Source organism: Arabidopsis lyrata (genome assembly GCF_000004255.2).
Source record: "Arabidopsis lyrata subsp. lyrata unplaced genomic scaffold ARALYscaffold_2, whole genome shotgun sequence".
Taxonomy (NCBI): Eukaryota; Viridiplantae; Streptophyta; class Magnoliopsida; order Brassicales; family Brassicaceae; genus Arabidopsis; species Arabidopsis lyrata.
In genome coordinates this window covers 12,689,173-12,702,545 of record NW_003302554.1, presented here as the reverse complement: position 1 = coordinate 12,702,545, position 13,373 = coordinate 12,689,173, and the positions used below count along the sequence as shown (strand labels likewise).

The window sequence follows — 13,373 nt, the reverse complement described above, 5'->3', positions numbered from 1 at the left end:
TGTTTTGTAAAAAAACAACATCATTATTTTTATTTATGATCAATAGAGAAAAGAAAAAAGTAAAACTTTCATTATTAAACTAATAAAATAATAATAAAAAATATAAAAATTATTTTTTTCTTAAATTACGTGCAAAACTCAAAACATCGTTCTTTTATGAACTGAGAGAATAGTATTGTGGAATCATTCCACTTTTTGTGGGCCACTCACTAATCAAACCTTTTATTTTGGGTACATCAACGTGCCATAAAATTACAAAGAACGAGAAAATATGATACTCCCTCTATTCCTAGAATATTGATTTTCTAGAGATTTCACATATTTTAAGAAACAATCATTGTTTAATTATTCATTTTATTTAATATTTTTTAATAAACTATGAACCAAGTATTCTGAAACAGTTAATCATTACGTTTTGGAATCTACGATTTATTAATATCAATTAATTAAAAATAAAGAAAAAATAAAGAAAAAATCCAGAAAATCAATCTTTGTGGAACAAACCTAAAACACTATAACATCAAACTTTTAGGAACAGAGGGAGTACTATCATAGAGATTTTGAGATATCAAAACTCAGAAGATTTTTTTTTTCCAATCTATCAAATGGGAGACCTAGGGTTGGAAAATTGATATCTAGTTTAAAGTGGACTAAAATCCATATAAATTTACATTTTAATCTACCTAGAATATGATTGGTAACTTATGGAATGATGTAATAATAATGTGTTTCCATAAGTTTTCCCCCTTTTTAGTAAAATCGTTTTCCACTCATCAATTTTGCGATTTTGCATGATTAATTGTAAATATATCTATGAAACTTATTTTCTACGGATTCTTAAATAAATCAATATAGTTATTTATATATATGATATATCTATTTATTTTGTCAATATAGTTCCCTAGTAAACGTCTCCCTATAAACTAATATAAAATTTAGAACCATAAACTAAATTTCTACCGTACGTTGTTCCATAATTTATTATCAAGATACACAAAGACCTAAAAGTCTAAAGTCTACCGATATCTTGGTACGCTAGCTTAAGATAGACGTTTAATGTTCTTATAATATACTACTGCAATAGATTAGCCATTTTAAGAAGTCTAGGGATTGAATTCGGTTAGTTATATACTATATTACCAATTTTAATTAAGCACATGATATTTCCATTGCGGACGATTTGTATACATCCTTATACGTACCCGAAACCGAACCAAATACATTCTAATTATTGAGATATATACAAATGATTAGACCAATATTCTGTTTCTGAATAATAGAATGTTAACGCTGTTCATACATTACTCATAGTAACCAACTATACATTAAAACACAAACATTAAAGTATATACAAGTATGGACATTATATAGAAATATAGATAAGAGCCCTGAAAAAATGGTGACCATAAAAGAGGGAATCACATGGCCTTTTCTGAAGCCATGTGCTGATCATGATAGCTTTTATATAATCATTTATCTCATATCGCTATTTGACATTTCTTACCATGAATTCTTTGTTTTTCCCCACTCTAAATATTGTACTAGTATTTTGGTAGTATAATATTAGTGTTGACAAAATGATATAATAGCATTTATAAAAGCAGCTATTTGTGTTCTTGTGAGTGTCTAATGAGTAAATGACTAGTTATATTGTTGTTGCCCACATTGTTCGATTATCAAAAAGTCAACATTTTAATTAGTCCTTATCAATAAGTATGTGATTATCTACTTGATAATCATTTCAATTGTAATTAATGTGTCCCGAGTCCCGACGAGCCATTAACTTTTATTACACTCCACAACTTTCTTTGGGGATAATTTTCATGACCTTGCTAATTTTACACATCACGAGATTGTCCAGTGAAACTTAGGTTTTAGTGAGAGTTGATATAATTAAGAAAGGTTCATATTCTCCAGCCTCCAGGTTTTAGTATATATGAGTTCAGTTCTAACTTTCTAATGCAGAAATTGATTTCTTATTATCAATAGTATTACTATATAAAGACCGACAACTTAAAAGCAGCAAGGGAAAATTTGATTTACCTAAAAAAATTTACTCTAGTAAATTTCAAACACCCAAATGATTGGACCATGTGATAAAGTATAAGATCAATACCAAATTATAATCACCCACTCTAATGATTAACCTTCATAATGGTATACTCATTAATTATTATGATGATTATGATCTTAGAACATCAAATAAACTTTTAACTTTTACAACGAGTTTTTATAATTTTATAGATAATTGTGATTATCATGCATGTGGTAACTAATCTATACTCTCTTTGACAAAAAAAAAAAAAATCTATACTCAATTGGCAACATAAGATATTAATGGTAATATCAATTTTAGCTGAAAAAATCATTTGAAACATGTCTATCTCGTTAGCCAATAAATTTATTTGAACAAAAAATGAAATTTAATGTTAGTACTGAATTGATTTAAGTTGCCCATTATAGTTAGACAATGTTTTTTTAAATGATTGAATTCTAACAAGGGTTTCGAATTTATAGATCTTAGGCATAGACTTTATTAATGTTTTGAAGAAATTGATTTAATTTTGTAGGTCAATTCTAGTGGGCCTGTGATACACCCCTAAAGTTTCAGGCCCAAGTATCTTAGGTCCGAACTTGTTTACCAACTGCAATTTACAAAAACGCTAAACATGTAAACGCTAAATTATCCAAAGAAACAATTGCAGTCAATCTAATAAAAGAAACCATAACAATCTTAAACGTCATTTTACCTTCCTGTTACTATGTACAACCACTTCTTTAAACATTAGTCTCAAGATCAATGGTGATGGAAACCTAAATTAAAAGATGTTTTTTTGTTTTCTTTCCCAAATCTCTAAGAGAGATCAATACCGGCAACTTTTGCTGGTTCCGCTCTTTCCGTCAAGTTTTCGCCCAGCTCCACGCCGAGCTGCCCTCTGTTCCCAGCCCCGAATGCATAGAGTGTCCCGGACTCGGTCATTGCAAATGTATGACCAGTCCCATTCCCCGAGTTTGTCAAACTCACATGTACCATACGCTCTTTTGTATCCTTCAACGATGAAACTAGCTTCGGGGTCAGAGTATTTTCATCCACATCATCCTGTTAAATCCCGATTATCAAGACCATTGTCTCAAGTCTGAAACCAAGAAAACAAGGAAACACAGACTTACCTGCCCAAGATTGGCTCCGCCAGAGCCAAATGAGTAAACCTGACCATCATCAGACACAACAAAGGTTGTGTACACTCCAGTGGCGACATGCACGGCTTTAACATCCTTCAATCCGTCTACAACCTTAGGAGCATTTTCTGCCTCTTCCGTTCCGTGACCCAAGCAACCAAACCGACCCCAACCCCACGTGCAGACTCGCCCATCTTTCCCAACTACAGCAGCATGCCATGGCCCTGCTGAGACCATAACCGGTTCAATGTTTAAAAGACCAAACTTCTTAATCAAACGAGGATATTTCTCACTGGCATCAGAATCAGATAAACCATGCCCAAGCTTCCCACCCAAACCGCATCCAACTGAGTACACCGACCTACATAAGAGCAAGAAAATGGCAATAGTAAGCACATATAAACTGGGTTAAGAACAATGGAGACGTTACAAGGACTCACATGCCGGTGGGTTGAAATGCTAAAGCAAGGAGATAACAAAAGCCAGCAGCAATTTGCACGACTGGGATGTTCTCCAAGGCGCCCAACAGAGGTTGAGGCAACGAACAGCTATGGTCAGTTTGGTGACCGAGTCTTTCATCGTTTCCCCATGATAATGTATAGACTCTGCCTTCTCTCGACAAAATCGCCGTGAAGTAATTTCCTATCGCGGCTTGTACCACAAAGATTTCCGCCAAGGACTTGACCCGCTGGGGAGTTGTGATTAGCTTAGTTTCTGGGACCTCTAACTTAGCTTCGCTAAAACAAACTTTTCCAAAGGCATAAACTTCACCAGCATCACTGATTACAAATGTTCTATCAGTGCTAATAGCTGCCTGAATGATCCGGATCCCGTTAAGTGATCTGCAACACAATGTACCTCCAATGAACTCAACATTTCTGACTATTAGACCAAACTGAATCATCAGAGAAATGAGTAACCTGACTGGTAGAGGCTGCCAAGAGTCTTGAGTGGTTCCCTGACCGAGTTGTCCTGAACCATTAAATCCGAAGGAGTAGACAACGCCCTTTGATGTCACGGCAATGCTGTGACCAGGACCTGCAAGTGCTTGTGATTTCTCTCGCCTGCAACCAAATTCACCAGCCAGCAAGAACTTTAAAACCAGCTTCCACGAGCCTCCGCATCTCCTTTTGATTTCTTGGCGTTCTTCCTCTCCCATACATTTAAATATCGCCCTCTTTTGGCAAATGTCGAGAGCTGCAACTTCTGAGATCGAAAGGTCAAAGTCGGGAGAAAAGTTTGCCGGCTTCCTGAAGAAGGAGCAGGTTGCCTGAGGGTAATAAATCAAAATCAATCAGATAGCATCAACACACATAAAAGACAGAATAAAACCATGAAAGAAAGTTGAGCATCACTTGCCTCGAGTTTCGCAAGGTCCCGAGGACCCAAATCACATGTTGTGAGAACATGAAGGACAATGGAAGGACAAGAAGCCAAGAAAAATTCTCCAGGAACAGAACTACCAAGGCATTGGCGTTTCAGACGCAGAAACGGAGGAAATGACAACTCCAGTGCCGCGATCGGATTCTCCGGGATGATGCTATGGAGTTGTAACGTAGCAGGGCTACTACCACTTGATGTAGTAGTATCCATTGACCACTGCTCAACTTTTGCAGAGCCCAAAACGTTTATATAACTCACTAAAAACCACCAAAACCATCATTAAACTAGTGCATTGTTCACTCCAATGATCCTAACAACCAAAATCTTCAGACATATACACACATATAGTAACAAAAAGAAGCTACCTTTGAATGCTAAGTGATGATGATTGAAGACACCGAGACAAAATGCTGTTCATGTTTAGCCAATAAGATCACAAAAGAGATCATCATCAAGATCAAAACTTTATAGTCCAGTAAATACAAACAATGAGATCATTAACTGATTCCACAAAAACACACTAAACAAATCCAGATCAGAACCATCATCAACAACAACAACAGCAAAGGAGAAACCATTGTTAATAAAATATTAAGCGATCACAAATTACAAAATTGTATATCTGAAGATCATGATCGTGATCGTTGATCAAGGATCATCAACATATACAAATCAAAAGAATAAGGATTACAAGCCACACAATTTCATCAAAATTACATTACCAGACTTTGAGACTCACAAGTTGGACCAAAAGAGAGATAAAAAAGAGAGCTTTTGTTTATGGGTTTGTGCCTTTGTGGTGGAATGAAATTACAGAGAAGGAAAGGAAGGGACTTTAATCATTTATTCGTCTCCGTGAATTTCTATAAAGAAAGTTTTCATTTGGGTTTTGATGGAGACGAAGAAACGATTGATGATGAGGGTAAAGTTTCAATCTTTATATATATCTATACGTTTTCCACAAAGGGGTGATTAGGTGTCTGCGTAGTAACACACATGGAAATGAAAATAGGATACAAGTCCACTTGTAAATAAGCCCAAATCCATACTTCATTTTTTTTTTTTTCACTGGAATTGGATTATATTGATATTAGAACTGCTGCATAACCTTAACAAAATAATAGGTTAACATAAAGAAAGGTATACACCATTAGGACATAATGTCCTACATCGGAAGTTGGAAGGGATCCTAAGTAATATATAAGGGATATGGGCCACTCCACTCATTCCCAATTGGTTTTGAGTTGGAAGCCCATATTCTAATATGGTATCAGAGCCCGATCCGACCCAAAGATGGTCCAATCATCGACAAGGCCCAAAATTGATGCCGTCGATCTAAGCCCGAACATTCCGAGATTAATGGCCAAAGAGCCATCATCTCGAGGGGGCGTATTAGGACATTATGTCCTAATATACACATATACCAATCACCAAAAAAAGAGTTTGCAGAAAGATCAAACTAGAGAAGAAGATGAACCCACACTGCTGCTTCTTTCTTCCTCAAAAAGATGATGTAGCCAACGAGGATGTCCTGAAGCAACATAAGACTGAACTCTGTCCTCCTTCACAACACTTTGAGCAATCAAGGAAGCACCTCTATTTGCCAAAAACTTCTCCTCTAAAACATTCCAAACCACAATCTTTCCCAAAAAATGAAGTAATTCAGAGACTTGATACCTAAAAGAAGGCCAAGCATTTGGTCTGTTGAATGCCGATAACAAATCTCCTGGTTCAAAGACAAACAGAACCCTAGACATCTTATGACTATGCAAACATTCAATAGCCCAAATGACACTTTTAAGTAGCGCATCACTTCTGTTAGTAACATCACAAAGAGCCCGTCTACTATGTAACAACACCACCCCATGTTCATTACGCAAAACCCAAGCACTCCCACCTAAATCTTTTTTCCCTGACCAAGCAGCCCCAATGTTGCATTTAACCCATCCTGGAGGAGGCGGCTACCAGGGAGAAGGAACAGGCACAACAAAAGGTATTGCACCAGATTCAGAACTACCAATACAATGAGTTTCAGTGGAGTTAATCTGGGATTGCGCAATGGACCACTCATGCGCATCTTCCTTGATCTTTTCAAAGGAAATTGCAGGACAAAAGTGAGTACCCTCAAAACATAACTTGTTTATATTTTTCCACAGTCTCCAAAGGACCCAAGGCCACAGCCTTCTTATTTGAGCAGGAACCAGAAAATTCTTTTGAAGCTCAAATAAGAACTGCATATTAGCAAAAATAGCACTCCTACCAAAGCCAAATTCTGGAGTTGGGACACCAGAAATAGCCCACAACTGACGTGCCACAGAGCATGTAAAGAGTACATGATTTATGGATTCTCCATCTTCTCCACACATCTGACACCTTGGATCACTTTTCATACCTCTATGAATAATCTGATCAGCTACTGGCAAAGCAGCACACAAAGCACAAATCCATACTTCATTTATTGTTTGAAATTAACCAAAAATAAAAGAAATAAAATCATTTCACACATTTGTATTAGAAAAGCAACAACATATCTATCAAAATTTTTAGTTATTTATTTATATCCAATTGCCAAAAAAAAAAAAAAAAACAGATACATAACTTTTTTATGATTGGGCCGAAACCCATATATATCTTTCTTTCAAAATTTTCTATACTCACCATTTTTTACTTTCTCTACAATTTCGATTTCTGGACATTTTTTTAATAAAAAAAGGTCTTCCCTCAAATTGATTAACATAATTTGACATATGGAATCAATTTGAGCTAAGCTGGTTTTTCTTAAAAAGTTGTTTATGATAGCTCATGTAGTTATCTGATTAATAAACAATGCATATGTTTAGTTTATCGAAATCATATGACAAAAATGAAATAAAGGCTTAACAGGTTGTGTGATCAAATTGTTAGAAACACTTACCAATGAAGGAGATTACGATGACGATTTTCTTGGATCATATAATCTATTGGATAAAAATGAAGTGGTGATAGTGAAAATATAGGAAAAATTAGAGTTTTTTTTTTATTGAAATAAAACAGCTTTGTTTTACATTATACATTGCAATATACAATGTCAAAAATGTGATGAAGGTTAACAAACACTTTTCAATAACCATAAACCAATAATGTATGGTTAAATAGCTATAAACACTTACCAATAGAAGAGATTACGATGAAGTATTTCTTGAACATGTAGTTAGTATATTATATAAATAAAAAAGTGAGGCAGCTATAGTAAATATATATAAATCAAAAATTGTGTTTTTATTTAATTAAAACGACTTTGTTTTAAATCATTGAAATATTTTCAAATTTGCTTTTAAACAAAATTAAAACAACTTCATTTTAAATCATTGCAATATATTCAAATATGCTCCCTAATAATACAAATAAACCACATAAGGTCTGACTGGATGACGACGTTGGTAGAAGAAAAGAAATGAAAAAACAAAAAAATCTTTTCATATGTATTATCTTTTTACCAGTTAGGAAGAAAAACAAAACAGTAAAAAAAAAGAAATAATTCTTCGAGAAAGCAAAAACAAGTAGAAATTATTCTGCCCACTAAAAAGCAAGTTGAACCATATCCTCTAGATAAGTGGCACATTTTCCAAAATGATAAATCAATTTTTAAATTTTTTTTAGGGTTGTCGGGGTGTAGCCCCATCAAAAGTTTCGTTTAAGTCCACAACCACATGAAACTTTGTCCTCTTCCTCTAGCTACACAACGAAACTTATACAGTGTGTATCTCCACACTTTTTTTATATTCAAGTTTGAACCCCATCATCGTTAATCACTAACGACTTCCGTCTAATCCCCTTTTAAACCGGATTAAAATTCATCTAAACCAAAAAACGCAATTAAAACATGATCTGGTTTCAGACCCGCCAATACAACCATATTTTTGAACCCTCTCACATGCTCAGAAGGTTTCAAAATCGACGTTTCATTGTTATTACCCAATTCGGTTAAGATTTTGAACACGAACACAACCGTAATTTACAGAGAATTTATGAAATCTGAAAGTGAACCTAATCATGTCATAGATAACACCATTACATGATGATTTGAGTACCAAAATGATAAAAGCTGAAACATAGTTCAATTCTAAAAAAGGCCAAAATAGAGAGAATTTCTTCTTTGCCGGCCAAAAAGGCTAACTAATTCTACACTTGATGCACTTGTGATTCTACGCTTGATCCACTTGAGACATGAGCTCTGTAGATTGACTTCCTGAACCTTCACCATGAGTCTGATTATAAAAGAACAACAGTCATTAAAACCAATATAAACGAGCATAAAACAGTCGGTGTAGAATGACTTACCCGTTTTGCTCTTTTGGCACATGACCTAGAATTATGACCACCTTGTCCACACTTCTTGCAGTGCATTATCCTCTTAGGTTTTGTCTGCGATGGAGACCCAATTTCCTTATCCTTGTTGTTCTTCTTATTCTTCTTACTCTTCTTTTTGGATGGAGACTCATTAATTCCTTTCTTTCTTTTCTGTTTCTTATCCTTCTTCTTTCGTCCAAGTTGTAGTGGCTCGGGAGGTTGAGTCACCAGTGCTACGTCACCACGAGCCCAATAATTTGAACCTCTTTGTGGGATCATTGCCTCATTATATGTCTCTCTTAAGCGAGATGTGAGAAACCAATCCGACACATAATCATCTGGATTAAGGTTGTTTTTCAATATCACTCCATAGGCATGCTGACATGGGATCCCACATATATCCCACTTGCAACAAGTGCATTTCTTTAGTGTCATGTCTACCCGCTCTGACTGCCCACTAATTTTAACCTCAAACTTTCCACTAGTGCATGGCCATATTGTGCACTTTGCAGCATCTTCATGCTCTTCATCAAGGAATTTCTGGACATATGTTGTGAATTTTCCTGGGTGACTATTAGCAATGGCTTTTCTCAAAGAAATGCGTGTCATTTCTAGTCTCCTGATAGTCTCCAACATTGGCATAACTGGTTTTTCCCTTGCTTTTCCAATGCTATTGTTGAATGATTCAACTGTGTTGTTCTCAACGTCTTCACAACATTTTCCATCTATCTTGTAAAAAGCTCGGCACCAACTCTTCGGGTTAGAGTTCATAACATCATTGTAGACACCTTCGTCATACTCTTTCAGCCTTTCCAGATTGTTTTTATATTGTTTTTCATTGTAACTCCATGCCAAATTCCAGATGAGTGGTTTCATATCCATCTTTTTTCCATGATTTGCCTTCAAATTTCCGTAAATGTGTCTCACACATTTCCTATGCTCAGCTTTTGGTAACTCTGTCGCTACAGCTTTTATCAATCCCTAGAATATCCAACATGAGAAAAAGACAGGATCAACAAACAAGAACATCAAATCAAGCAACATATCTAATTAACAAACAAGTAGATGACATACTTTTTGTCGATCTGAGGTTATGATGAAGCCGTCACCATCTTTAAGATCCAAATCAGACTTGATCATTCTAACAAACCACATCCAATTATTCTCATTCTCGACTTGTACTATAGCCCATGTTATTGGATACATTTTGTTACACGCATCTCTACCTATAGCAACTAGTAGCTGACCTTTGAGTGAGCCTTTGAGGAAAGTACCATCAACACCGATGAGAGGACGACATGTCTCTTTCCATGAATTTCTGAGGATGTCAAAACAGACATAAAACCGATCAAAGAGATCTTCACCATCTGGTCCAGCGACAGTTTCGATTGCCACAGTTGAATCTTTATTAGAGTCAATAATCTCTTTGCAATAACCTCGAATATGTGCAAACTGATCTTCATACTCTTTCTTGATCCATCTCAATACTTTCTTCCTAGCTTCTTGACATTGATTCCTTGTCACAACTAGCTTCCACTGCTCCTTGATCATTTCCTGAATTTTCATGGGCTTATAGTAATCGGGATCTTGTCTAATCTTGTCCAAAAACAGACGTGCAATAATCGGATCAGTCAACATCTCACATTCTCCATTTCGATTGCAGGAATGATAAGTATGAAAAACTTTCACTTGCCATCTGTTCAAGCTCTTACTTATTGAGCAATATATCCGCCAATTACAATTCTCCATAGCACACTTATATCCAAGAATTGTTTGATCCCACTTATACTGTTTAATGTTGCGGCCTTCCTTGAGAGCATGATCCAACACAGCCTCTTTAAACGCAACACCACTGCAAAATACTTGTCCAAAGTGTAAATTTCCATCTCCTCTTCCTCTGAGCATTCTTTTTCCTCTGTTTCCAGTAACCACTACAACATCTTCATCGTCACTGTCGCTATCCGGATAAACATCATGTCGTATCGAAATCTCATCCCTGAACAAAGATACAGAGTCTTCAACTTCTAAGTGAAACCTTTCCATAACTTCGTCATAACATTCAACATCATAATCACTTTCATCAGAATCGCTTTCTTCTTCATTAGGAGTAGCATAATCTGGGTCACTAGGATCGCTCTCATCTTCAACCATCTTGAGATTTCTCTCTGGTTCAGCCTCATCATTATCGTCACTAGAGAACATCAAAATTTCGAGACCAAAATTAAAATTTTTGTGGTACAAAACAAAACGAATTAGGATTCAAATCTCTTACCTCATTGCAACCTTAAATCGAAAAATTCTCTCTCGATTAAGAGCTACTCGACGAAATCTTCTCTCGTAGATTTAGGGTTTGGAATCACACATATAGGGTTCGTGCGTGGGTATGAAATTGAAATCAAGTTGGTGTCTGTGTTTCCCCCTTTAATGAATGTCAATTTTGAAACCTTCCCCACTGGTGAGAGGGTTCGACATAAGTGTGGTTGTGTTGGGTCGTGTTTGAACCGGGTTGAATCTGATATCGAGTGTTGTATAATTTGCATTTTTTGGTTTTAATAAATTTTAATCCGGTTTAGAAATAGATTAGACGGAAATCGTTAGTAATTAACGATGATGGAGTTCAAACTTGAATATCAAAAACCGTGGAGATACACACTGTATAAGTTTCGTTGTGTAGCTAGAGGAAGAGGACAAAGTTTCATGTGGTTGTGGACTTAATCGAAACTATCGATGGGGCTACACCCCGACAACCCATTTTTTTATAAACAAGTGAAGGAAGCGAGAGAGAAATACTTTGCTTATAAATAGGAGTATTTGTTCTCATAGTTTACACACTCCATTGCAAATGTTTTATCCATCCAAAAAACAATCTTGAGAATTTTTTTTTGTTAAATTGTTTAAATTTAATATTTCGACAAACATAAGCCTCGACGAGAGTGTTGCAATCTTTCTAATCATTTGTGCCCAAAATGATACACAAGGTGATATTGCACTAAGGTTTGGGCATGTCCAGGAGACAATTTGGCGAAAGTTTCATTATGTTCTTAAAGCAATGGAACGGTTGGCTGTAGAATATATACTTCCCAGAACAGTCGAAGAACTTAGAGCTATCTCCAACCGTTTGCAAGACGATACAAGATATTGACTTTTTTTTAGTGGATTTGTTGGTGCACTTGATGGAACACATGTACCTGTTATGGTTACACCAGGTCGAGAAGATCTCCGATTTATAAACAGAAAGGGAATTGCAAGCTTCAATGTTATAGCCATATGTGATTTTGACATGCTTTTCACATATTATTTTGTTGGGATGGCAGGATCTGCCCATGATGCACGTGTTTTGGCGGCTGCGATAAGTGATGATCCACTGTTTCCTGTACTTCCATAAAGTAAATATTATCTTGTAGATTCTGGATATGCTAATAAACGCGGATATTTAGCTCCATACCGAAAAGAACATAGAGACGGCATAAGATATCATCTCCAAGAGTTTATTAACGGTGAGCCTCCTCGAAACAGTAAGAAAATGTATAATAGATGGCATGCATCATTACGTTCTATTATTGAACGAACATTCGACTTATGGAAGAAAAAATGGAGGGTTCTAAATGAATTTTCGAGGTATGAAATGACTACACAAAGAAGTGTTATATTCGCGACAATGGGTCTGCATAATTTTATTCGTCAGCATAATATTAAAAACTATGGGGGGTGTATTCAATAAAGGATTTGAAATGATTTGTATTAAAAAAAATAAATCATATGTTATTCAAACATGAATTTTAAAAATCTTTTTAAAATCAAGTGTTATTGGATTAGTGATTTTAAAATCTACAATCAAATCCACTGTTATTAGAAACATTTTAAGTTGTGGATTTGAAATGACTTGAGTGATTTTTGGTAGGATTTCATAGAACATCTTAGTTAAAAATTCAAATATCCAAATCTCATGGTTTTAGGTGGGATTTGGGAGAGTTTTGATATCAAATTCTCTAATTCACCAAAATTCACCAAAATCATCTCAAAACTCATTAAAACTCAAATCACTCCAAATTATTTCTTCAATACACCCCCCCAATGACTTTGACAGTATTGATTCCGAGAATGATGTTGTACAAGCTCAACATGATATGGCAGATAAGTCAGATAACAATGATAGTGTTAGAATCAAAGAATCATCAGAGGCAGGAATGTATATGCGGATAGTTCGTGATCATATTGCTAAAAACATATGGTCAGTAAAAAGATATGGATCTCGGCATCGTCGGTAGAATTTAAATTATGTTTAAAAAAAAAATATTTTGTTTAATTGAATAATGTAATCTTTAGAACTAGAGCATGATTCACAATAATTCTATAATTTTAATTTAATTTTTATAGATTTAAAATAATAATATTTAAATTTTTATCAATTTTTCTCAATTACTCTCATTAACCACCAATCAAATAAAAAAAAGTTCATCTTTCTTTTCTTCTCTATTCTT

General features: G+C 35.2%; 2 protein-coding genes and 1 pseudogene across 9 annotated transcripts; 1 reads left to right on the top strand and 2 right to left on the bottom strand.

Annotated features, from left to right (window-relative positions):
• Positions 1 to 2,651: 2,651 nt before the first annotated feature.
• On the bottom strand, positions 2,652 to 5,495 carry LOC9323207 (ultraviolet-B receptor UVR8). 7 transcript variants are annotated; one of them, XM_021035099.1, is made up of 7 exons: positions 5,286 to 5,494; positions 4,929 to 4,973; positions 4,540 to 4,820; positions 4,101 to 4,450; positions 3,621 to 4,022; positions 3,172 to 3,541; positions 2,652 to 3,103 (listed from the first exon to the last, which is right to left on the bottom strand). In XM_021035099.1, the coding sequence occupies exons 3-7, from the start codon at positions 4,771 to 4,773 to the stop codon at positions 2,855 to 2,857; spliced, it is 1,605 nt and encodes a 534-aa protein (XP_020890758.1). In that variant the 5' UTR covers positions 4,774 to 4,820; positions 4,929 to 4,973; positions 5,286 to 5,494; the 3' UTR covers positions 2,652 to 2,854. The 7 variants fall into 7 exon arrangements, with proteins under 7 accessions (XP_020890758.1, XP_020890761.1, XP_020890763.1 ...); XM_021035102.1 differs by having other exon boundaries at positions 5,303 to 5,494; XM_021035104.1 differs by having other exon boundaries at positions 3,172 to 3,407; positions 3,474 to 3,541; positions 4,540 to 5,495.
• Positions 5,496 to 8,567: 3,072 nt separating this feature from the next.
• Positions 8,568 to 11,629, bottom strand: LOC9324683. 2 transcript variants are annotated; one of them, XM_021035879.1, is made up of 3 exons: positions 11,165 to 11,629; positions 8,884 to 9,873; positions 8,568 to 8,810 (listed from the first exon to the last, which is right to left on the bottom strand). In XM_021035879.1, the coding sequence occupies exons 2-3, from the start codon at positions 9,772 to 9,774 to the stop codon at positions 8,748 to 8,750; spliced, it is 954 nt and encodes a 317-aa protein (XP_020891538.1). In that variant the 5' UTR covers positions 9,775 to 9,873; positions 11,165 to 11,629; the 3' UTR covers positions 8,568 to 8,747. The 2 variants fall into 2 exon arrangements, with proteins under 2 accessions (XP_020891538.1, XP_020891537.1); XM_021035878.1 differs by having other exon boundaries at positions 8,568 to 9,873.
• On the top strand, positions 11,503 to 13,160 carry LOC9324682 (annotated as a pseudogene).
• The last annotated feature ends 213 nt before the right edge of the window (positions 13,161 to 13,373 follow it).

Bases quoted from the DNA above. Each gene is read 5' to 3' on its own strand.
- LOC9324683 (XM_021035878.1), bottom strand. From the start codon at position 9,774: ATGGATATGAAACCACTCATCTGGAATTTGGCATGGAGTTACAATGAA.
- LOC9323207 (XM_021035097.1), bottom strand. From the start codon at position 4,773: ATGGATACTACTACATCAAGTGGTAGTAGCCCTGCTACGTTACAACTC. The intron at 4,451-4,539 runs GCAAGTGATGCT...TATTACCCTCAG, and splicing joins GGGACCTTGCGAAACTCGAG to GCAACCTGCTCCTTCTTCAG. The intron at 3,542-3,620 runs GTGAGTCCTTGT...GCTCTTATGTAG, and splicing joins GCATTTCAACCCACCGGCAT to GTCGGTGTACTCAGTTGGAT.